The sequence below is a fragment of the Mustela nigripes genome, chromosome 6 (genome assembly GCF_022355385.1).
Source record: "Mustela nigripes isolate SB6536 chromosome 6, MUSNIG.SB6536, whole genome shotgun sequence".
Lineage (NCBI taxonomy): Eukaryota > Metazoa > Chordata > Mammalia > Carnivora > Mustelidae > Mustela > Mustela nigripes.
Genome location: NC_081562.1, coordinates 21,011,054 through 21,037,865, shown reverse-complemented (window position 1 = coordinate 21,037,865; position 26,812 = coordinate 21,011,054). Strand labels below are relative to the sequence as shown.

Below are 26,812 nucleotides of genomic sequence, written 5' to 3'. Positions count from 1 at the left end.
CTATAATTTGACTCATATCCTGTAGAGATACTTCTGGTCTCATTTAAGCTTCCATATACCTATTTTTCATTCTCATTTATTATTATTATTATTTTTTAAATCCATCGGGTTTATTTGCTACTAGCTATTAATTCTGGATCTAATGGACACTCCTTCTTCAGTTACGTTACCACTAAAGAAGGTGAGGGAGACAAGTTCAGAGTCTGGATTGGCAGAGGGTAAGCACGGAGGGGCTCATTCTCATTTATTCTTGATGACACTTGTGAGTCATTATTTTTCGGTTTTATCAGCCAAAACAATTCTGCTGAATGGCTGCAAGATAAAAACTAAATCACCTCACTGTACTCTCCTAATCTCCATAATGCACAGGTATTTCTTCACTAAATGAGCAAATATTTTTTCATATACACAGTAAAGAATTAAGAATGAGAAATTTTACTTAACATTGTTTAGTATAACTTGTAAGGAATGAATTGACTTTTGATTGTTGACATAAGCAAATTGAAAATAAAATCTAATCTGTAAGTTTTTATATACTGCCTTTTTGTCTAAATGGTTTCAAACCTTTTAAGACCCAGTTCATTCTTCTTGGTGATTTAGTGATATGTTTTCTTCTAAGGCCAAAAAATTATCACACGTTTTATTATACAAATAGAAAAAAAGACATTAAGCAGATTTCGTATTTTTCCTAAGTTTCAAAATTTCAGACCTGACAAAACTATAGTGTTAGCAATATATATGCTAAATTTCAATATTGTAACAGTAACATGAATTCCCCTCCACTATACAGTGATTCATTAGATAGTATCTAATGGTTGGTAAAAACTATCATGCTTACATTTTTACTTCCTGTTATCTTAATTTTTGTATTTCTCAAAAAAGACAGCCAAAAAATTTAAAAATTGTGAATTATAATTTAATGAAGAAATGAGTGTTTTAAAAACATAAATTAGTGCCTTAGTTTCTATATCCTGTGTAATTCCAGCTTTTAGTATTTTACATTTTTTAAAAGATTTTATTTATTTATTTGACACAGAGAGAGAGATTACAAGTAGGCAGAGAAACAGGCAGAGGGGGAGGGGGAAGCAGGCCCCCCGCTGAGCACAGAGTCGGATGTGGGCCTCGATCCCAGGTCCCAGGACCCTGAGATCATGACCTAACCTGAAGTTAGAGGCTTAACCCACTGAGCCACCTAAGCACCTAGTATTTTACATTTTCTAAAAGTAAACTTAGCATAGCTCAAAATTTACTTTCCTGGGATGCCTGGGTGGCTTAGTTGGTTAAGTGTCTGCTTTCGGCTCAGGTCACAATCCCAAGGTCCTGGGGTGGAACAGCATATCTGGCTTCTTGCTCAGCAGAGAGCCTGCTTCTCCCTCTGCCTGCTGCTCTCCCTGCTTTGCTTGCTCAGGCCCTCTTTCTCTCTGACAAATAAATAAATAAAATCTTTTAAAAAATTTACTTTTAGCATCTCTAGGCACAAGCTGAAATGAGATTGTACTTTAAGAAATTAGGCACAACTGATCCTGGGTATTAGTCAATTTGTCAAAATTTAAAACTATTTCAGCCACTACTCTTTTGGCCTTATTTCCATTTTGTTTAGCTGATAGGACTGTCAGATCTTGACAGCCACAACACCATATGTTACAACCAAAGCCAGATGACATTTTGGCATTGTAGCAGTTTTATGAAGAGATGTGGTAATTTCCTATTTTGTGATGGTTTGAGATAAATCAACTAGAAGTTCAGATATTAAAAATTCTAAAGAAAAAAGTATGGCAAATTTCTACATTCCCCATCTTTTTCTTACCCTATGGACTCAAAGAGTCTGACCCTTGAAATAACTACCACCACCTACTTTCCTATGTTCCATCTCCTTTCATTTCAACTGAGAGGTAAAACTTAATACCTAAAAAATATCCTCGATACCTTATCCACTCATTTTATTCTTTCAACATATTTACTGAGCACCTACTATGTACTAAACATGTATGAAGCATAAGGAATCCAAAATTGAACAGACAACAAAAACACAGTTCCTGTCCTCATGGAGTTTATAATAGTCTAGAGTCTACATTAATCAAATATGTATAATTACAAAGATGTTCAATGCTAAGTAGAGGTGTGTGTTCATGTGATAATATACAACAGTGGGTCTTACTACATGACTGAAATTAAGGAATCCTTCCCTGAGGAAGTGATGAATAAACTAAGATCTGAAATACAAATAAGAATTCAACTCAGCCATGAACAGGGGAAGGTATTTCAGGCCAAAGGGACATGAACAAAGGCTCCTTCAGTAGAAGCAGCAGTTTAATTCTTACTTATTCCATATACAAGTGCAATGAAGTACCAATTAGTAACGGAAACATGGGGTACAATGAGGCTAAGCAGCAGTAATAGCAACTAACCTCTACTGAATGTTTTGGTTTTTTTTTTAAAGATTGTATTTATTTGATGGAGAGAGACACCAGAGAGCACGAGCAGGAGACATGGTAGAGGGAGAGAGGAGGAAGCAGGCTCCCCGCTGAGCAGGGAGCCTGATGTGGGGCTCAATCCCAAGACCCTGGGATCATGACCCAAACAAAGGCAGACAATAAACTGAGTCACCCAGGTGCCCCTATTGAGTGCTTTTAAAATTATGTGCGAGCCACTGTTTTAATATTTTGAGACATTAACTCTTTTAATGCCCAGAATTATACTAAAAAGTAAATACTGGCTCTAACATATAGGTCACATAAATATTTATGTTTTCCTGTTAAGAGCAAGAAAAAGCCATTACAATGTCTCAAGGGCTGAGATAGGGGTAGGTGGGTTGCCTTCATTAAAACTGCACTTCAAAAGAGAATTTTGCCTGCAGTAGGGTGGATCAGAGGAGGGCCATAGTAGCTGTAGGAAGAAGAGTTAGGAGGCAACTGCAGTAAAGCAGACAAATGGTGCTGATTATAGTTAGGGAGATGGGGAGAAGCAGAAAGATGCAGACACATTTCAGAGGTGACAGGACGGAAAGTATTTAAGAGTAGTTCTAGGTTACTAGTTTGGGAACCAGGGTGATAGTGGTACCATTCATGGAAATAGGAAATGCCTTGATTAGAGTGTAGGTTAAAAATAAACTTGAAGTCAAACTCCTATAGGGACAAATATCAAACAACTACAATAAAAATCCAGAAAGGAGTTTCTGGTCAATATCCCACATGTATTTTTGTGCGATCACACATAGCCATTCCTACATCGCTTAAATTAATATAACACTTCATCACAACTAATGTCACATGGTGGTCTTTTGAAATTCCAGGACAAAATGAGAAAAGAAAAAAATACAAAATACCAAGAAAATGTTTATGATGTACATAAAATTAAAAGGCAAAACATGATTACCATTTCATTCCCTGATCACTAACATCTCTGCTAGAGATTTAGGGGAAAAAAAAAAACAAAATATGGCAACTTTTTTCTAATTTATGGTCATTAAATAACTGGTAAGTTTATCATAGGGTTATTCCTATACTCCTCACACTGAAAAAGGTTGGCGATAACATAAACAAAAATTCTCCCATTATAGCTTGAAAAAATATATGCACATCACACACACAATTAAAAATATATTGATCTTTAAAAGAAAAACAGACAAAAGAAAATAGGGATTCCTCTCTCCACCTCTGGCAAAATCTGTGAATGAGGAAGGGAAAATAAAAGCATATAACTGGGATCTAAATCAAAAGGTCACATTATTGTGAATATTTCAGTCAAATCACTTGTTCATTTTAAGCCTTAGGGTTTGTTTTTTTTTTAACTTCTAATATATGAGTAATACCTACCTCCCAGATTTGTTATGAGAATTACATGAGATGTTTTTCAAAGTGCTTTATGAATTTTAAATCTCTATAAAAATAGTACTCACTATAAATTTTAAAAAATCAAACAAAGCATAGAAGAATGCTCAGATCCATGTTAATTATCTCTACTGTTTATGTACTTTTCTTGAGAAGGCCAAGTAAACTGAAAAGGAATAAGTAAAACATTGAGCTTCTGTAAATGCTAAATAATCATACCATAAATTTAAAACTTCTAGGGAGCAAAGGGGTCAATCCTGAGAAATTGTCAGTTCTGAAGATATTCATGTCCCATCAATCCTGCTTTTCTATAAGAGGCTGTTTTGTTGAATACTTACCTACAAATCAAAAGCACTCTAAACTATGGATATGAGCTATATGTTTTTAATCCTTAACTAGACCTCTGCTTTTAATCTAAGACTAAGATACAGTTTTAGATTAACATGGTTTAATGTGATTTTTAAAATACTCTGAGGGTAAAAAAAAAAAAAAGTAATTTAATTTTTCTTTGCTGTAACCTTAGCTCCCAAAACAGGGTCTGTACTATTAAATAATGAAAATGGATGTTACAGAAGGGGGGGGGCAGTATTATTTTCAGTGAAATCTAAATCACCCCAACACTTAATGCAAATGAAAGATGTATTTTCATCTAAGTATTCAGATACAGGGATGGCTGTATAAGTCATGCCTAACAAGCAAAGCACCATAAAGTATCATAATGTTTAAAATTTTCAAGTATCTTAAAGAAAGAGTAGTCTGAGCTGTTTCATGTTATAGCTTGGATATATTTGTTTTAAGAATGTTAATTTTAAAATAGACCCACTTAATTTAATTCTATCAGAAATATATTGTAAATCTTTAAAAATGTCGGTTTCTTAAACACTCATAAACTTATTTCATAATGCATGATTTTCTCTCTTGTGTTGGTTTCAACCTTAACAATCCCTAGAAAATAGAATTCAAAGTTTACCAATTATTCTTATTATAGAAGATAGTATTTATGTCACATACACTTTTAATCAAAACTAGCTTTATAAATACAGTATGTGCAAACATCTACCTAATGGTACTACAAGAATGGTATGAAATTATTTTATGTATATGAAAAAAATTCTCTGAAAACATTCCCCTCCTTAAACAGAGAAAAGATAAATAATATAAATAGTACTAATTAAAATTTTTATAGTTACAAATGCTGCCAAATTTAGGATTGTTAAATTACTCTTTTACTTCTAACAATAACTGTTTAAAGGAATGTACAAGTAGTATTTTTTAAATCAGTTGGCCATATACTGTAATGTTTTGCTTTTTACAGTTTGTGCTTTTTATTTTTACATCTGTATGATCCTTTTAGTTGAAAATTATTATCTTTAACTTATACAGTTTATTCATCATTTTAAATGATTTCTTTTTCACACTCTCAAGTTACTTTGTAAGATCAGTAGGGTGCTGATTTTCAAATTTTTGAACCCAGTCAATATAATTTATTAACTTGATTGGACTTTTCCACAGTAATTAAATAATTATAGATTTAAGTACATAATTCTAATAACATTTAAAATGTAAGCCTCCTTTTAAATTACATTAGCCCTAAAAGCATTTGAATCTTTGTAAATAATAGTAAATTATTAACAAATAGTGATAAATAAAATCAGCAATCTGTGAGAACATAACAGATTTCCATTTTTTTTTAAAGTGCCTATAATATGATATCAAAATTAGGAAATGACATCTTTCCATTAGGCATGTGATTATTTTACAGTATTTGTTGACTTCCCTCTATCACACCAGTTTAAGAGAGTTTGATTAAACCCAAAACACAAACCGAAGATTGTAATGCCGTACCTAATACCTTCCAAACTGGCTTTGGAACAGTCTACTACTTCATCACATTGTATTTTATTTTATTGTCTTTTCATGAAAAGGAAAGTCTTTCATTAACTGGTAACATAACATTATAAATATAACCTCCCTACTCCACAGCTCTAATTTGAATTTTTGACTGCCACTCCTGCTATTCAACTGTCATCTTCTTTATATGATGAAGAAGAGCATCTTTTTCCAAGTGAGCCTCTGCAAGAGCCATTTTAGCTTTGGCCAATTCCTGTTTAAGAGATTCATTCTCTTCCATGAGCTGAAATGATAAATTTGGAAAATAAGAGAATTTAATCATTTTAAGAAAATACAGACTATTCACATAGCATCTAAAGGTGTGACACATGGGGTAGTAAAAATACCCAATGCTGGAGAGAGTGACTTAAGCTGAAATTGCTTAGAGAAGCACTTTAAAATGTTCATAAGTTTTGACTCAGCAATTTAAAACAAGAATTCACTCCTAATTTCCAAATCTATTGGTGCTTTTGTTTAATTTCAGTTTCTCTAGACATCTCTGTGGTTTACACACCACTCACCTTGCTCTTCCTTCCTAAGCCTCTCTCTTTTGACTTTCACGCCTCAGCTGTTTCATGTTTATCTCTTTCCACCTACAGACATTTCTTCTCTTCCTCTGCTGTTTATGAACCCTTAAATTTTACTACACCGTTAGATTCCATAACTGGTCATCTTATCACTTGAGTCACTCTCTTAGATGATCTCATCTACTCCTATGGCTTTATCACATAACTTGATCCAGCACAAACCTCTGTCTTGAGCTACAGAGCCATATTCTGAATATCTCTGACCTATATTATGAATATTCTCTTTAAATATTTTCATCTAGATGGCCAAAAGATCAAGATTAAGACAGCTCAGGGGTCCCTGGGTAGCTCAGTCGTTAAGTGTTTGCCTTTGGCTCATGTCATGATCCCAGGGTCCTGGGATTGAGCCCCACATTAGGCTCCCTGCTTGGCAGGAAGCCTGCTTTTCCCTCTCCTACTCCTCTGCTTGTGTTTCCTTTCTTGCTGTGTTTCTCACTGTCAAATAAATAAAAGAAATCTTTAAAAAAAAGAAAAGACTCAGTTCAAGTATATTATCCTCTTGGAACTATTCCCTAAACCCTAACCATGAAGATTTAATGATAAAAATAAGAACTTTCTCCCCCCCCAAATACATTTATACAAATATATTAATACATATACATTTAACTTCAAAGAGTTCTCAGACTTCTTTTATTTCTTTTTAAAAGATTTTATTTATTCAACAGACCGCGATAGATCAGAAGTAGGTAGAGAGGCAGAGAGAGAGGGGGAAGCAGGCTCCCTGCTAAGCAGAGAGGCCAATGCGGGGCTCGATCCCAGGGCCCTGAGATCATGACCTGAGCTGAAGGAAGAGGCTTAATCCACTGAGCCACCAAGGCGCCCCTCTCAAACTTCTTTTAATCCCAGCCTAAGAATTCCTGCCTTATAGACCAAGTTGGGTATTTCCCTATATTTCTCCAGTCTCCAGCACAACACTTGATATGGTATGTTATGACCTCAAATTACACACCCCCAACTTTCCTACTAGACTTTTGAGTTTCATGATAGGGATGATACATTGTTCAATTTTACATTCTTAGCTCAAAGTTGACATCCAAAAAATCCTGGTGAACAGATGAATGAACTCATTCTTTGGTTCTACCATAAAGAATTAAAATTCTACTAGATATTGTAATAACAAGAAGAACAGCTCAAATGTTAAAATATTAACAAATATTAAGAGGAAGGATAAGAAATGACAGTATATTCACAACCATGTTACTCTGCCATTAACAATAAATATGAAGCATACATAGCAATATGGAAAAATATTTGTTAAACCATGTTAACAAAATATAGTGTATTACTAGAATAATAATTGTTTTGAAAGATTATGGAAAAGAGCATGAGAGGAAAAACTTTTAAAAATATATTGATAGTGGGACGCCTGGGTGGCTCAGTTGGTTAAGCAGCTGCCTTCGGCTCAGGTCATGATCCCGGCGTCCTGGGATCGAGTCCCACATCGGGCTCCTTGCTCCACGGGGAGCCTGCTTCTCCCTCTGACTCTGCCTGCCACTCTGTCTGCCTGTGCTCGCTCTCGCTCTCTCTCTCTGACTAAATAAATTAAAAAAAATATATATGTATATATTGATAGTACTGCAGAAAGTTAGACTGTATTAAAGTTGTTTAAAAATATTTTCCAATTCTGAAATATTACAATACTTATGCAAAGTTAACAATTAAGACGAAAAAATAAATATCCTCCAGGAATCTTTTCCAGATTCCAAGAACTAGTACTCTCCTAGACTACAACCTCCGTGAAGACGGAATATCCCAGTCTCACTCGACACTATTTCTATAGCATCTAACACAGTGCCTAGGCAAACACTCATAAACAAGCACTCAAGAAACATTATTCAAATAAGTAAATAAATAATGTTTGAACTTTTTCGTATCTAATATTTTAATTGCCCAAACTGAATGAGAATAAATTAATTTTCCCATTACCTGTTCCCTAGTAAAGTCAAAGCAGCATTCAGGAAAGTTAACTGGCTGAGAAGGCCAAGGAACCTCTGGACTCGTCTGAGTGGCTTGAGTGACACTGTGTTGTTTCTTCAGATCATACTTTTCACTGGTAAGCAGCAGTGAGTCACTTTTGACTTTTTTTTTCAAATCATTTCCAGTGTTAAGCATCTGAGAATCTGATCAAACAAACAAAATGCTCAAATAACATTGTAAAATATATGATAAATACTAAGTTCTATTGTTAAAAAATACTTTAAAAAATATATCTCTATTAGTATGAAGACATTATTATTAAACAGAAAAGCAATAAAGTCAATAAACAAAAAATCTTGTTTACTGAAAAGATAAACAAAGTCAACCAAAGTTTAAACTGACAAAAAAAAAACAAAAAAGAAATTACCAGAATCAGAAATTAAAAAGGTCACATTACTATCAATCTTACAGAAATAAAAATGACTTAAAGAAATACTATGAACAATTGTATGCCAATAAATTAGATAACTTACATGAAACAGAATAACTACCAAACTACTAAAATGGACTCAAAAAGAAATGGACAATGCAAATACACATATAGCAAATAAAGAGGTTGAAATAAGAATTTAAAAAACTGACCACAGAGAAAAGTCCAGGCCCGGGGGCTTCAATGGTGAATTATATCAAAGGTTTAAATAACAATTAATTACAAATTTTTACAAACTTTTCTAAAAATTGAGAAGCATTTCTGAATTCATTATGTGAAGCCAGACAAATCACAAGAAAACTAAAATCAATATCCTTAGAAATATGAACATAAAAATCCTCAACAAAATATTAGCAAACTGAACCCAGCAATGTATATAAAAAATTAGATACCATGGTCAAGGGAAATTTATCCCAGGAATATAAGAGTAATTTAATATCCAAAAGTCAATTAATGTAACACATCACATCAATACAATAAAACAAGAGCCACATGATCATCTCAATAGATGCAAAAAAATATTTAATAAAATCAACACTTTCCCATGAAAAAAACACTCTGCAGACAAGGAACAGAAGGAAACTTCCTCAACTTGATACAGAGCATCTACAAAAAACCCACAGTTAATACCATACTTAATGGTAAGAAACTGAATGTTTTCCCACTAAGATCTCAACATTTTTACTCAACCTTGTCCCAGAGGTTCTAGCCAATGCAATTAGGCGAACAAAGTAAAAGGAATCCTGATTAGAAAAGATAAAATGAAACAATCTTTATTCACAGATGACATGATCTTGTATATAGAAAAAAAAAAAAACAACTAAAGAGTCCACTAAAAAACTCTTAGAACTAACAAATGATTTCAGACTTCCTGGCAAGATACAAGGTCAATATACAAAAATCAACTGTTAATTCTAAATACTTGCAATAAACAATCAAAACTGAAATGAAGAAACAATTTATTTAAAATGTCATCAAAAGGAATAAAAAACTTAAAAATAAATTTAACAAAAGAAAGTATAAAATTTATGCTCAGAAAACTAAAAGTTTTCAGTAATCTCTTCGATATCAGCCATAGCAATGTTTTCCTAGATAAGTCTTCTGAGGCAAGGGTAACAAAAGCAAAAATAAACTACTGGGACTACATCAAAATAAAAAGTTTCTGCACAGCAAAGGAAACAATCAACAAAACTAAAAGGCATCCTAGGGAATGGGAAAAGATTTATTTATTTACTATTTATTTATTTATTTATTTATTTATTTATTTATTTATGTGAGAGAGAGAGCAAGTGTATGAGCAGGGGAGGGAGGGCAGCGGGGGCAAAGGGAGAGGGAGAGAGAATCTCAAGCAGACTCTGCACTAAGCATGGAGCCAGAGGTGGGCTCGATCTCACCACTCTGAGATCATGACCTGAGCTGAAACCAAAAGTAGGACACCTAACCAACTGTGCCACTCAGGTACCCTTAGGAGAAGATATTTGCAAATGACATTGCCGATAAAGGGTTAGTATCCAAAATATATAGAGAAGTGATACAACCCAACACTCAAAATCCAAATACTCCAATGAAAAAATGGCAGAAGAAATGAACTGAACAGATATTTCTTCAAAGAAGACATTCAGATGGCCAAGAGACACATGAAAAGATGCCCAACGTCACTCACCAATATCATGGAAATGCAAACCAAAACTATAATGAGATATCACCTCATACCTGTCAGAATGGCTAAAATCAAACACACAAGAAACAGTAAGTGTTGAGGATGTAGAGAAAAAGAAACACTGTACACTGATGGAGATAATGCAAACTGGTGCAGCCAATGTGGAAAATGGTATGGAAGTTTCTCAAAAAGTTAAAAATAGAACTAGCCTTTGACCCAGTAATCACAGTACTGGGTATCTACCCCCCAAAATACAAAAACACTAATTCAAAGGGATACATGCACTACTAATAAGTTTATTGAAACATTATTTACAACAGCCAAACTATGGAAGCAGCCCTAATGTCCATGGATAGATGAATGGATAAAGAAGATGTGGTCTATACTAGAATGGAATATTATTAGCAGTAAAAAAGAATGAAATCTTGCCATTTGCAATGACATGGCTAGAGCTAGACAGTATAATGCTCAACAAAATAAGTCACTCAAAGACAAATGCCATGCAATCTCACACATATGTGGAATTTAAGAAACAAAACAAATGAGCAAAGAAAAAAAGAGAGACTGAGAAAACCAAGAAACAAACTCTTGAGTGTACAGAACAAACTGATGGTTACCACAGGAGAGGTGGGTGGGGGGATGGGGTGAAATAGGTGATGGGGCTTCAAGAACACACTTATCATAATAAAAAAATAAACAAACCCAAAACTATTATGATAAACACTTCATACCCACAAATGTCTATAATCAAAAAGTCATTTAATAATGACTGTTGGCAAACAGGTGAAGTTGGCACCCTCAAACACTGGTAAATATGCAGAATGATGCCGCCACTTTGGAGAACAGTCTAGCAATTCCTCAGATGATTAAAAATTTACCATATGTCCCAATAATTCTATTCTTAGATATATACCCAAGAGAAACAAACTTATACAAACATTTATAGCAGTATAATTCATAATAACCAAAAAGCAAAAATGACTCAAATGTCCATTAAGCAATGGCTGGATAAACAAAATGCGGTGTGCCCCATATAACAAATATTATATTATTTGGCCATACAAAGGAATGAAATACTAATATACACAACAACACTAATGAATTTAGAAAATATCAAGAAAAAGAAGTCACAAAAGACAATAATATTGTGTGATTTCACTTTTATGAAGTATCCAGGATGGGCAAATCTATTGAGATGAAAAGTAAAGTAGTGGTTGCCTACAGCAGAAGAAGGATTAGGGAGAGACTGCTGGTAGGGATGGGGTTTTTTTTAGGGTGAGGAAAATGTTCTAAAACTGTGGCGATGATTGTACCATTTGTGAGCATACTAAATACCACTGAGTTATGTATTTTAATTGGATGAATGGTATGGTATGTGAATTATATCTCAAAAATGTTTTTATTAAAAAATAATTATAAAACACAAAGCAGTGAGTATCTTCACACATCAACATATTTTCTTACTTTTTGGATTACACATAGAGCACTTTGGTTGCCAGGGAATAGAAGCCCAACTCAAAAAACTTGCTTTTAAAAAAGAAAATGCACCTAAAACTAATGTAACATTATGTGCCAACTCTGCTTCAATTGAAAAAAAAAAAAAAAGTTTTAAATAAAAAAGGAAGAATATTTGACTTGAATAGGGAGTCTAAGTGATGGTGCATTCAGTCATGGCTGGATTCTGGGGTTCATAAAATGTCTTCAGGACTGTCATTTTAGGAACCTATTTCTCAAGTCCATGTTTCTTTTCCTTTGTGTTGGACCAGTTACATGATGGCAAAGGTGGTTACCGGTGACCCCCAAATAAGTAAGCTCTACAGCTTGTGACCCTTTCTCTCTCTCTGTCCTTATCAATTCATCAAAAAGACTCAACACTTGGGTCACAGTCAACACATGTCACTATGTCCCAAAGGCTGAAGTCTTTTGATTGGTCAAGCTATACCTTATTCCCACTTTTGTGATAGGGTCACAAGATTATCAGTCCACCAAAATTAACATAAAATCAGCGAATGGCAGTTTGCCAAATCAAATTATATTAAGTGGACTGCTTAACATAGTATTCTCCTTAAAAAGATTCCAAGAAGTGGATAAAGTAAAAAACAAACATTTTTTAAAGCTTTAAATTTTTAAAGCTTTAAATTTTACTGCCAAATTACCCTCCATGAAGATTCTCTCAATTCTACCCCTATTCTGTATATATAAAGATAGACAAATTCCATTATATAGATAATATATATAGATAATATATCTATATATATAGATAGATATAGATATAGATAATGGAATAGTTCTATCTACTTGGTTATGTGCCATCAAGTTCAGTTTTGGTCTGTTGTTGGCTTCATTTTACAGTGGTCTCAAATGAGAAACTATTTTTTATAATATTATCTTGGATCGATTATGTTTTCAGTAGTATAAGTAGAAAAAAACTACAAAAATTGTTGTACTGGTTCAGACTAGCATACCTTCAGCTTGGTATTGACTATAAGAGAAACCTAAACACTATGCCATGGGAAAGCCAAGTTCTCCAGTCTTTCAACCATAAAAAACTAGTAATTTAGTCATTTATAACGTACTTTCATTCTCAAACTTTTAAAGAACAAAACTTCTTTTAAATGAAATCTGACCTGGAATGCTAATATAAACTAAAGATAAGAGTTGGGTTACATTAACTATAGTTAGGATAGTAGAGGACCCAGGACTTAATTCTATTTAGCTTACATCCCACGGCTCATCGGATACTAATAATAATGAAAAAAAACACTAAGTAATTCTGAAATCCATTTATTTCCATCATTGTGAGATGGAATGAGGAGAGAACTGGGTAGGAGAGGGACAGAAGGGAAGAGGAAGACATATGCGGAGAGGGGGAAAAGGAACGAGATAGAGGCGGCGGAAGAGAGATGGAGAGTGGAGAAGGCAGGGGAGGGGGAATGGGAAGAAAGAGGGAGGTATGGGGTGAGGGGAAAGAAAGAGGGAGGGTACTCAGGGAGGAGGAGACAGGAAGAGAAAAGGAAGAGAAAAAAAGGAAGGAAATGGGAAAGAAGGGGCAGCAGGAAGAATGTAAAGAGGAGGACTGGAGAGAGAGGGGAAGACAGAAAAACTGTGACTGAAGCGGGTGACTGGAGTCTATTACAGTAGAAAGGCCTATTTCCTTTTATTTGCTTTAAAAGCGTTTCTTCCAAGTTTTTAGGACAAATTTTCATGAACAAATCTATGCCATTCATAGATGAAATGTGCAGTATCTTACAGTAACCTACTTATCCCCCAGCACAGGCTCCTTCAACTTGAAGAAGTTACCTGACACGTCTAAACTTAAATTTCTTCATTTGCAAAACAGAGGTGATAAGAATACTTGCCTCAATTATCTCAAAGGGTCTGTAAGAATGAAATCAGTTAATACTTAATGTAAAAGAACATTATAAATTGGCAGGCATTATTCAAATATTAATCATTTATAATACCACAGTAGGTATTGATAAATATTTGACTTTTAAATATAGACTTTACTAGTTATTTGTTTATTCCAATAGAAGATTTCTATTCATTTTTCTTCTCTGGTCATACAGACTCTTCAGAGTTTAGGTTTTACACAGTTCACCAGGTTTCATAACCTTCCCAGTTAGGAACCATTACAGCAATAATTCTAGGAAAGTGATGGCAGAGTTTCTTATCACAGACCTTTAAATGTACAGCACCACTCCCCTACAGCATTCTGATAAAATCTAATAGTCCCTTCCTCACAATCCTTTTGGTTGAGAACCAGTGCCATAATAGCTATTGCTCCCGATGGGAGTATGCCAAGCCCCACCTGTACTGGGTTGGAAAAATGCTATGAGCCAGTATACTACTATTAAAAGTAATTAATAATACCATATATACATGGCATGGTATATACACATACATCACATACATATATACACTCACCAATAAACATTTCCTTTTTCTCTTATTAGTAGTCTTATTTATATCTAATTAGTCATATTTCACTGGAACAAGAAATAAACTGTAGTTTAGTGTTGTAATTTTTTGAAAAATTATAAGTCTCTCTAATTTAAAGCGGTTATTTAAAAACTGCTAATTGGGGACACCTGGGTGGCTCAGTTGGTTAAGCAGCTGCCTTCGGCTCAGGTCATGATCCCAGCATCCTGGGATCGAGTCCCACATCGGGCTCCTTGCTCCGCAGGGAGCCTGCTTCTCCCTCTGACTCTGCCTTCCACTCTGTCTGCCTATGCTCGCTCTCGCTCACTCTCTCTCTGACAAATAAATAAATAAAATATTTTAAAAAAAAATAAAAACTGCTAATTGTATTTAAGAATGTCCCAAGAAAGTGTGAAGTACTATGATAAGCAGCAAAATAGGTATGAAAGCACTTATTCCTTTATGATTAGATCTTATTTAATCACATTAGAGCAGCTGCTAGTATACCTCAGAATAAACTCAAAGAACAGGAAGAAATGAAGAACAGTATCAGGTAAGCTGCCATTACGTTATCACAGCAACAAACACCTACAACTAATTTTGAAATAGCTACCAATAAGATTCTTTTCAATTCTCTTCCTTGCTAAATACATCTGCTTCAGGGGAGGAAAAAACCCAGCAGAGCTTACCATTTCTTAAAGAGCTGTTTGAGAAAGTCAGCCATTCAAATCATCCCCCAATGCCCTTATAACTTCTAAGCAGCACATAAAATTGTTAATAGTGATTTATTATGTCTGGTGTATTAGTTTAAGTCATATTTATAATACATTACCATACTAGCTATATGGGTGATATACTAGGCTACGTGTTACATTATATACTTCATGCACTGAAGACTAATGCAATTAATTTCTACATCATAAGAAAAATAACACAACATCAGTCATCAAATATTAACAATCTGCTTCATGACTCTGCTTTTAGGAACACATTAAAATAAAATATGAGACACTCTATATAAAAACAAAGCATATCTGTTTAGGTTTAAAATATGCTCTTTCCAGTGCCAATGGAAAAAAACTTTAAAATAAATTATCTTGGATTTTGTACAATGCTAATATCCTCAGTAACACAACATGCTTTTCCATCATCCCAATAAGTTTCTGAAATGTATATCTACAATAATTTACATGTATGAGAGCTGCTGTTTAAATTCATATAGTACTCTGAGTCTTGATATTTTTATGCCTGAGTTCTCACACTTTGAGTTTATATTTTTTAAAAATCTAGGATATGCCTTTTCTTCTAACATGTCATCACTACCTAAACTGCTTTGCTGAAAAGACCCAAATAAGCGTCAATTTAAAGACATAAGAAAAAAATATTCATAAAATATAATACATTTAATGAAGATCAGCTTCTAGTTTTCCAAAATGTAGAAATAAGGTAAATATATGTGAGACATGATATAATGAAAAAATAAAAAGATATTATCTTGCCTTCATTAGGGTAGACTAATAATTCAGATATGATTTTTTTGAAACTCACACTTTTTTAAAAAATACTTTTTTATAAACATATAATGTATCATTAGCCCTAGGGGTACAAGTCTGTGAATCACCAGGTTTACACACTTCACAGCACTCACCACAGCACATACCCGCCCCAAAGTCCATAACCCAACCACCGTCTCCCAACAACCCCCGCCACATTGCATCTCCACTTCCTTATATTAGGGAGATCATATGATAGTTGTCTTTCCCCAACTGACTTATTTCACTAAGCGTAATACCCTCTGGTTCCATCCACATTGTCGCAAATGGCAAGATTTCATTTCTTTTGATGGCTGCATAGTATTCCATTGTATAGATATACACCACATCTTCTTTACCCATTAATTTGTTGATGGACTTCTAAGTTCTTTCCATAGTTTGGCTATTGTGGACATTTCTGCTATAAACATTCAGGTGCACATGGCCCTTCAGATCACTACATTTGTATCTTTAGGGTAAATACACAGTAGTGCAATTGCTGGGTCGTAGGGTAGCTCTATTTTCAAATTTTTGAGGAACCTCCATGCTGTTTTCCAGCATGATTGCACCAGCTTGCATTCCCACCAACAGTGGAGGAGGGTTCCCCTTTCTCCGCATCCTCGCCAGCATCTGTCATTTCCTGACTTGTTAATTTCAGGCATTCTGACTGGTGTGAGGTGGTATCTCACTGTGGTTTTGATTTGTATTTCCCTGATGCCAAGTAAACACACAACTTTTTAGAAGACAAATGCAAACAGAATTTCCATATCGAAATGATCTTCATGCAAATATATATCTTTGCCTGATCAGTGATTTGCTTTTGCCTTTAATGCATTAAAATACAGTATGCAATTAGCAAAAATATATACCTAACTGTAAAACATAGATAAGAAATGAAGGGGAAAACACTCAAAGTGGAGAAATTTCAAAGCACCTGGATTTCTTCTGTTTAATTGAAAAAAAAAATCTTTTTTAAGTGAACTCTACATCCAACATGAAGCTTGAACTCACAACCCCAAGATCAAAAGTCACATAAAACACCTAGATCTTTAAATCAGATTTTATTCATCAAATTGATACTTAATTCTATTTCTCCAATATGCAAGTGCATTTTTCCAGGTATTATAAAACTCTTATATACAACAATATTTGTTTTCTTTAGCAAACTGTAATGATTTGGTAAGTTAGGTTCTGCATTTAGGGATGGCAGAAATACCAAGAATCAATCTTGAGTAACAGAATTTTAGAGTGGGGAAGTCTTAGAAATAATCTAATCTCACTCCATTGCCAATAATTCCCCAAGAACTACTTCAAGGATGTCTTAAATCTATCAATTTATCATTATTTAATATAATATTAAAATCAATATTTTATTTTCTGCTGCTCTTTCGTGTTAATGACAAACCCAATTTCATTCAAAGGAGAGAAATGGTTTGCACGTTGTTATATTTCCTTGAGATTCAATAAACAGAAGTTTCATAGGCATTTAAAGTTACCCGTTTTTGAACCCAAATACATACTCATATAGACACATGCACATATACATGTATAAACACATTATATACATAAAATTAGAGCTGTTAAAACATGTTATTCAAATTCCCCATAACTGATTTTTATGTCCTTATTTCTTAAATATTTTTAAATGTACTCTGAAGAATGTTAAATTTTCTCAATAAAATTATAGTTTCTTAAGATATGATTCCAAACAGGTTTGCTCTCTATTTTTTAATTATGTTGTTAGATGGATCAAGGCTTTTGAATGGTGTGTGTTTTCGGAGGTCTTTTAGCAATATGAAATCTTTCTCTGGGGCCAACACCTTTAAGAGGCACTTCACCAAAGAAAATATACAGATGGCAAATAAGCATATGAAAAGATGCTCTACATCATATACCATCAGGGAAATGCAAATTAAAACAACTTACCACTAAACAATGATTTAGAATGGCCAAAATCCAGAACACACAACAAATGCTAGAGAGGATGTGGAGCAATAAGAACTCTCATTCACTGCTGGTGTGAATATGAAATGGTACAGCCACTTTCTTACAAAACTAAACATACTCTTATAAGACCCAGCAATCACATTCCTTGGTATTTACACAAGGGAGCTGAAAACGTCCATCAAAAAACCTGCACATGGATGTGTATAGTAGTTTTATTTACAACTACCTAAAACTGGAAGAAACCTCGATGTTCCTGCATAGGTGAATGGATAAATAAACACATACAATTACTCAGCTCTAAAAAGAAAACAGCTATTAAGCCTTAAAAAAAATGGAGGAATCTTTAATGTATATTATAAATGAAAAAAGCCAATCTAGGAAGGCTACATAACAGATGATTCCAAGTATATGACATTCTGGAAAAAGTAAAACTACAGAGACAGTAATAACACTGGAGCTGGGGTGGGGAGGGAGGATAAACAGGCAGAGTACAGAGGATTTTCAGGGCAATGAAACTATTCTGTACATTACTGTACTGGTGGATATAGATCACTGTAAGTTTATCCAAACTTACAAACAATGTATAACACCAAGAATGTCTGTAATGTAAACTATGGACTTTGAGTGATGATGTGTCAATCAATCATAACACAAATAACTCAGGTGGGAGGCTATGCATCTGTGGGGGCAGCAGGTATACGGGAAATCTCTATACTGTCCACTCAGTTTTGCTATAAACATAAAAATGCTCTAAAAAGTAAACTCTAAAAAACACCTCTCTGTCCCATTCTCTACTTTTAGTTTTAACTTTAATGTTATCTAATACTCACTTCCTTTTTCCTAGCCTTTGGTATATATTTTTTTCACCACCTATTTTCAGTGCTTTTGTCATTTTATTTAGAAGGACTATCTTCTTGCCACACATACCTGGAATTTTTTCTCCTAATACTATCTTAGTGCCTCTGTATTTTAACAAAGGGATTTAAACCATTCAAATTTACTACACTGACTTCATTGCTATATTCTAATTTAATGTTTTCTACTTACCATGCTTCCTTTTTATTCCATTTTTAATTTTCTGCCTTTCGTTAGATATTTTTTTTAAGACTTATTTATTTGAAAGAGATAGAGTAAGTGAGAGAGAGCACAAGAAGGGGGAAGGGCAGAAGAAGAGGGAAAACCCCCCACCTCCGAGCAGGGAGCCTAACATGGGGCTCAATCCCAGGACCCTGGGATAATGACCTGAGCTAAAGGCAGACGCTCAACCAACTGAGCCACGCCAAACACCCTATGCCTTTTGTTTAGATTAACTGGGTATTTTCATCTAGGTTTTTCCCCAGTCATAACGGCTTAAAGATTATTCATTATTTTTGGTCATCTAAGGTTATATATACATTATCAGCACGTATTACTTAAACACCCATTGTTCTATCAAAGTCTAGTGTGACTTCCCCTTTAGAAGGAAAAAGAACTTAAAAAAAAAAGCACAATTTTATTTCCCTGTTTCTCTTCCTTTTCCCCTCATTGCAACCTCTCATACACAGGTCATTTAGAATTTTGGTTACAAAATACCGATTTTCCTTATACATGAACAAATATTCAGACAATTCCAAGTTTTACTAGTTTCTTTACTTATTGCTGTTCCTTATTAATTTTTCATTTTGTTTATTTTTAAGATTTTATTTATTTGACAGAGAGAGATCACAAGTAGGTAGAAAGGCAGGCAGAGAAAGAGAGAGAGAGAGAGAGAGAGAGAGAGAGGAAAGCAGGACCCCTGCTGAGCAGAGTCTGATGCAGGACTCAATCCCAGGACCCTGAGATCATGACCTGAGCCAGAGGCAGAGGCTTAACCTACTGAGCCACCCAGGCGCCCTAATTTTTCATTTTAACTAAGCAATTCTTTCCATTAAAAAAAAAAAATTTTGCCCTTGGGCAACCGGGTGGCTCAGATGGTTAAGCATCTGCCTTCGGCTTGGGTCATGATCCTGGGGTTCTGGGATTGAGCCCCAGGGAGCGTGCTTCTCCCTCTGCCTCTGCTTCTCTCTGTCTCTCATGAATAAATCTTTAAAAATAAAAAATAAAAAAACCCTGTCCTTATTTTTGCCTTTAAAATAAAAAGTAAAGTTCATATTATTTTCCCATAGAACTCTGAATATATTACTTAACTGTCTGTTAGCATCCAATGTTATCAATGGAGAGTCTGATTCAAATAAATCTGATTTCATCCTTTTTTTTTTCTCTCTAGAGGATCTTAAGATTTTTCTCTTTAACCTCATCATTATGAAATGTCACCAATATGCCTAAGTAAAAGCTGTTTTTCATTCACTTTGCTCTGCACTTAGTTGGCTCTATAAATTTGGAGGCTTTCTTCCTTCTAATTTGGGATATTTCATTACTTCTTTGATGATGTTTTCTATTTCTTTTTATCTTGTTCTCTCTTTCTGGAACTCCTGATAAATGCTAAAATTTCTGGCTCTATCTTTACTGTGTGTGTGTGTGTGTAGCCTCTTGAACACCACAGGTCAAAAAAGTTATGTTCAGGACACCTGGTTGGCTCAACTGGTTAAGTGTCTGTCTTCCGCTGAGGTCATGGTCCCAGGATCCTGGCATCAAGTCCTGCATAGGGCTCTTTGCTCAGCAGGGAGCCTCCTTCTCCCTCTGCCTGCTGCTCCCTCTGTTTGTGCTCACATACACTCTCTCTCTCTCCCTCCCTGATGAATGAATGAATGAATGAACGAATGAATATATAAATAAATAAGCACATTCTTAAGGGAAAAAGAAAAAGCTATGTTTCTCCTACTAAATGCCCTCCCACCCTAACTATACACCTCAGCATCTTTACAGATTCCTTTCCCCTAGACTTCTTTGTTCCCATGGCACACTTAACAGTTTTGCTAAAACTATAGACTCTGGAGACCTTTTGCCTCTCTACTTTCCTTTCACTCTTTCCCTGTTCTTTGTCTTTCTTAATGGTTACCTCAGTGTTTTTACCATACTTTTAAAGCTTGGTTTTGCTCCTCCCTTTTTTAGAATATATTTTGTTCAGTCTTCTATATCAGTGCTATCCAAACAGCAACCATTTGATAACATGTGACTATTAAAATTTAAATTGAGGGCGCCTGGGTGGCTCAGTGGGTTAAAGCCTCTGCCTCTGGCTCAGGTCATGATCTCAGGGTCCTTGGATCGAGCCCCGCATCAGGCTCTCTGCTCAGAGGGAGCCTGCTTCCTCCTCTCTCTCTCTCTGCCTGCCTCTCTGCCTACTTGCGATCTCTGTCTGTCAAATAAGTAAATAAGTAAGTAAATAAATAAATCTTTTTTTATTATTTAAATTGAATAAATTTTAAATAAAATTCAAATCTAGTTCCTTGGTGGTACTGGACACATTTCAAGTGCTCAAAGCCACTTCATTATAGATAATTGAACATTTCCATGAGCATGAAGTTAGCCCAGTCATTAAACAAGTATGTTTTTTTAAAGATCTATTAAGACAGTATTTTAGCAGATAGGGATAGCAATGTACCAAATGAATTCCTGCTCTCATATAGCTTACATTCCACTCAATAAATAAGAAAGAATATAGTATATCAAAGGTTCTAAGCATTCACTGAGAATAAAGCAGGGTTAGGAAGAAAAGGGGCTGTTGAGGATGGAAGAAGGATGGGTGGACGAAAATCTCTAAAAGGGGAGATTTGATCAGAGACTTGCTAAAAGTAATGAATCGAGGCATGGGGATATTTGAGGAAAGTGAATTCCAAGCAAAAGCAGTAGCAAATAAAAATGCCGAGATAGGAGTATGCCTCTGACAGGAGGCCAGAGTGAATGATGCAAAGAGGGAGAATAGCAAGAAATAAGGACAGAAAAAAGCAAAGAACAACATCATGCCAGACTTCATAAGCCCCAGGTAAGGGGCTTCATAAGCCCCTTAGTAATTTTAATTGGCTTGAAAAAGGAATCCAGTGGAGGGTCATTAGCTGGGAAGTTATTTGATATAAATTACATTTTTAAAATGGCACTCTGGTTGATGAGTGCAGGGAAACAGAGGCAGAAGGCATACAACTTAGGAATTAATTACAGAAATTCAAGCAGATTTGAAAGTGCTAGTGTTATAGATGGTAGGAAAGGTCCAACTCTGGTTATCTCTTAAAAATAGAGCTGGTGGGTTTCAGGTGAACTATTACTTTTTTATTTCAAAGACAAGACAATTCTCTTTAACTGGTTATTTTCCATAGAGCTTGCTCTTATTTTATGAACTCAAAATCCTATTATGTATCTGTAAAACTCTCCACTTTTCTTTAGCATCAACTGTATTACTCATTTATTTTTTGTCTCTTACTGATTTTTGAAGTAGGCATTTTGTCATTTCAGCCATCCAACATCAGAATCCCTTGCTGTATTTGAAGAATTTTGTAGTTTGAGTTTTTTGGGGAGTAAAGTCTGCTTCCTTCAATAAATGTTAGAAAATGCTACCAAAATGTCCAGATTCTTTCTAAGTATGTGACCCAACTACTGCTAATCAAATTGTACTCACCCTAGATTTCCCTAAGATACTAAAGAAGGAAAGGAAGAAAACTTTTTCTGGGGACAGCAGCAGTAAAGCTGAATTTACTCAAAAATAGTGACAGTAGTGCAAAATGTAAAATCAACTGTCCAGTGTCAGGCAGCAGTGTTTCCCATAACACTAGATTACACTGTACAGTGGTTTGGGGGCATGGATCTGGAAGATAAACCTTGAGCCTGGTTCCCCAGATCTCTCATGATTCTAAAATATATATTTAAGAGCTTTGATAAAAAATAATTCACATAAAAAAATAATTCAGGGGCGCCTGGGTGGCTCAGTGGGTTAAGCCTCTGCCTTCGGCTCGGGTCATGATCCCAGGGTCCTGGGACAGAGCCCCGCATCAGGCTCTCTGCTCAGCAGGGAGCCTGCTTCCTCCTCTCTCTCTCTGCCTGCCTCTCTGCCTACTTGTGATCTCTCTCTGTCAAATAAATAAATAAATAAATCTTTAAAAAAAAAAAATTCACATGACCCATTAATCCAGTTAGAGTACACGACCCATAGGTTTTCAGTATGCTCACCAACAGTAACACCATCACCATGATCAATTTAAGAACTTTTTAAAAAAAGATTTAATTTATTTGAGAGAGAGAGAGAGAAAGAGTGAACAGAGAAACGGACAGAAAGAGCAGACTTCCTGCTAAGCAGGGAGCCCAGCACAGGGACAGATCCCAAGATTCTGAGATCACGACCTGAGCCAAAGGCAGACAACCAACTGAACACCCCAGGTGGCCAAAACATTTTCATCACCCTCAAAATCCACCATACCTATTAGCAGTCTCTCCCCATTCCTTTCCATCCTACCCACAAGCCCTAGGCAACCACTAACTTACTTTCTGTCTTTACAGATTTGCCTCCTCTGGGCATTTCATGCAAATGGAATCATATAATATGTGGTCTTTCATGAATGGCTTCCTTCATTTAGCAAAATGTTTTCAAAGCTTCCATGCTGTAACATGTATTAGTACTTTATTCTTTATATTGCTGAACAAATAATCCATTATATGGATATATCACATTTTCCTTGTCCATTCATAGCATGATACTTGAGTTGTTTCCACTTCTGGGCTATTTATTATGAATACTGTCCTTGTCAACATCAACATTTGTATACAAGTTTTTGAGAGGACCTCTGTTTTTACTTCTCTTGAGTGGAATTGCTGGGTCATAAGTAATGGTTTAACTTTCTAAGCTACTGCCAAATTATTTCCCAAGCACCCACACCATTTTACCAGCCCAGCAATGTAGGAGGGTTCCAATTTCTGCACATCCTCCCACCACTTGTTATCATCTTTCTGATTAGTCATCTTAGTGGGTCTGAAGTGTTATCTCATTGTGGTTTTGATTTACATTTCTATAATGGCTAATGATGTCAAGCATTTCTTCATGTGCTTTTGGCCAGCCATTTTTATATATTCATCAGAAAATTATCTGTTCAAATCTTTGCCTATTTTAAAATTGGGTTATTTATCTTTTTCAGTTTCTGTTCATTTGTTTTTCAAGGAACAATTAATAACAATGTAGATAACATATACTTATCTAACACGGTATTTTTTTTTTTTTAATCACTGAAGCTAAAGCAAAACATCCTGTTCACTGGGTAAAAAGGGCCTGCTTAATGTGTGTACACTGCAGTGCAATATAAAAAGTACAAACTAATTATAATTTCAGAACTTCAGAATTTGAGTGTTAGCATTCCCTTTTTTTCACATGGGAAAAGAAAATACTTTTGAAAATCATTTGAGGGGCACCTGGATGGCTCAGCTGGTTCAGCAGCTGCCTTCAGCTCAGGTCATGATCCTGGAGTCCCAGGATCAAGCCTTTCATTGGGCTCCCTGCTCAGCATGGAGTCTGCTTCACCCTCTGCCCCTCACCTTGCTTTTACTCTCTCTCAAATAAATTTTAAAAAATCTTTAAAAAGAAAAAGAAGAAAGAAAATCACTTGAAGCTTGGAAAAATTCCACAGTTATATTCTTAGGATCACTGTGTAAGGTCTTTATGATTCATATGAGACAAGGGGAGCTTCGAATCAACATTTCAGAGAAGACATTCCAGTCCACATGATCTCATCAGTCAGGAGAATGTTGCTGGCAATCGGTGCAGAAGCAAAGTAGCTGTCTCTTTACAAAATAGTTACCCATATGCCTACTTCGGCTGCTACCATTGGCTCACCTGTGTTCAAGTTCACACCCACAAGTCGACCTGATTCTGAACTTTAACATTTCCTGAAGGTCAAAACCAGAGTTCTGAGCAAGAATAATGAGCAGTGCTTGGAATAATGAGCAGTGCATCAGCAAATGCTTGAACTCCCAAGCTGGGCCTTCTTCATTACACTGGACTTATATTTAATCTGGCTTCTGTTTGTCATTACTACTTCACTGCACCAGTACCTGGAACTACAGAGCCATCATCAATAGCATTTTTAACAGCCCTCAAACCATCTCCTATTGCATCTTTGCTCTGAGTGAGTGTGTGCTTATTTGGCCCTTTGACCAACAGTGTGACAGACTGAGGATTGTTATATTTCTATTCTCCAATGTATACTAATAGACAAGTCCTGCATGTCCCAAACAATCAAGATTTAGGTCATTAAAAGAATTTAGAGCTACTCCACCACAAGTGAGACTCAGCCTTTCCATATTCCTCCTTTTAGGTCTATACAGAGCTACTATGTTTGTTTTGGCAATAGCTTCTAAGGAAAAGGGGTCAATTCCCTTTTGATTAATAACAAAAAATCCTTTATCTGAATCACTCAGACTTCCTTTTCCATTTCTATTATTTTTTTAACTCGATCTTCAATGAAGTTTCTTTCAGCTTTTACAAGCTTCTCTCTTCTGCACACTTGTAAAAAAAAAAAGCTAGAATTCACTTTTATTTTTTCATATTCTAATGACACATTGCATATGAGGATGTATGCATTTTCTACTTTTTTCATATCAGGATGCCATGCCCCATGGTCCAAAACAAAACCTCCATTTAAGCTTGTATTAGTCTCAGATTTATGTTCACCTCCATGATCTCAAATATGAAGAGGTCAATAGGTTCATCTTGTTTTGTTTTAAGATTTTATTTATTTATTTGACAGACAGAGATCACAAGTCGTCAGAGAGGCAGGCAGAGAGAGAGGGGGAAGCAGGCTCCCTGCTGAGCAGAGAGCCTGATGGGGGACTCGATCCCAGGACCCTGGGATCATGACCTGAGCCGAAGGCAGAGGCTTTAAGCCACTGAGGCACCCAGGCACCCCAGGTTCATCTTGTTTTTTAAGGCCAAAATGGAGTCCACCTCAGCCTCTGTTAAGACATCAGCAAATTCAGCATGCACTTTAGCATGTAGAGATGTTCTGGCCACATCTCTAAGTATTTCCCTGTCCATTTCTTTGCTTACTTTGACTTTTCCTAAAACTGAAGTACCTTTTCCTTTACAGCTTCATATTCTTCTATTATTATCCTGGGATGAAGACTTTCAGAAATGTAGCCCTCGAATGATCAGGACACTGGAAGTGTAACCATCACCAGTTATGTCATCCTGGGCTGTTACTACTTTGACTATTGAGGAGGCTGCTAGGTGTTGAATTTGCATTTCATAAAACAGCACACTGCCGGGGTGTCTGGGTGGCTCAGTGGGTTAGGCCGCTGCCTTCGGCTCGGGTCATGATCTCAGGGTCCTGAGATCGAGCCCCGCATCAGGCTCTCTGCTCAGCAGGGAGCCTACTTCCCTTCCTCTCTGCCTTTCCTGCCTCTCTGCCTACTTGTGATCTTTCTCTGTCAAATAAATAAATAAAATCTTAAAAAAAAAAAAAAAAAAAACAGCACACTGCCATCTTTAGTAAGCTTAATGTCTCTAGCACCAGAAACAAGCATCTTCATGGTGCCATTAGACCCCAAGTGGGTCCTCAGCACATCCTGCAGCCTCTGGGCCACACTGATGTTGACGGCCATGGCCTCCTGGGCTCAGGCCACCTCGGTCATGGGGTTCAGTGTCTTCAGAGCCACCACAGCTAATCAGCACAGGAAGAGGAGAAGACCTGGCATGCAGAGTGCCCCAAAACATCTCCTTATCTTTTCCAGTTTTGCATTAGAAGAGTTCTTTATATAGTCTGGATACCAGTTTTGCATTAGAGTTCTTTATATAGTCTGTATAGAAGAGTTCTTTATATAGTCTGGATACCCTTACCAGATATATGACATAAATATTTCTTCCATCCTGTGGGCTGTCTTTTCATGTTCCTGATAGTATCATTTGAGGCATAGAAGTTTTAAATTCTGATGAAGTCCAATTAATCTACACTCTTCTTTTGTTATTTATGCTTTTGGTGTGGTATCTGAAAAGGCTTTCCAAGCCAGGGCCCTTAAGATTTATTCTTATGTCTTCTTTTAAGAGTTTTACATAATTTTATCTCTTACTTTAAGATTTCTGGTCCACAAAGAGTACACTTTTGTGGATGATATAAGGAAGAGGTCTAGCTTCAATCATGTATATCATG

At 35.6% G+C, this 26,812-nt stretch overlaps 1 protein-coding gene and 1 pseudogene across 2 annotated transcripts in view; both read right to left on the bottom strand.

The window, feature by feature from the left end:
- Nucleotides 1-894: 894 nt before the first annotated feature.
- Nucleotides 895-26,812, bottom strand: part of BLTP3B (bridge-like lipid transfer protein family member 3B) — a 109,986-nt gene continuing 84,068 nt past the window's right edge. For both annotated transcript variants that reach the window (XM_059402274.1, XM_059402272.1), the window contains 2 exons: nucleotides 8,234-8,427; nucleotides 895-5,964 (listed from right to left, as the gene is read on the bottom strand). In XM_059402274.1, the coding sequence (XP_059258257.1) occupies nucleotides 5,845-5,964; nucleotides 8,234-8,427 (314 nt within the window). In that variant the 3' untranslated portion in view covers nucleotides 895-5,844. The remainder of the gene's footprint in view (nucleotides 5,965-8,233; nucleotides 8,428-26,812) is intronic.
- LOC132020070 (T-complex protein 1 subunit zeta-like) lies at nucleotides 24,359-26,282 on the bottom strand (annotated as a pseudogene).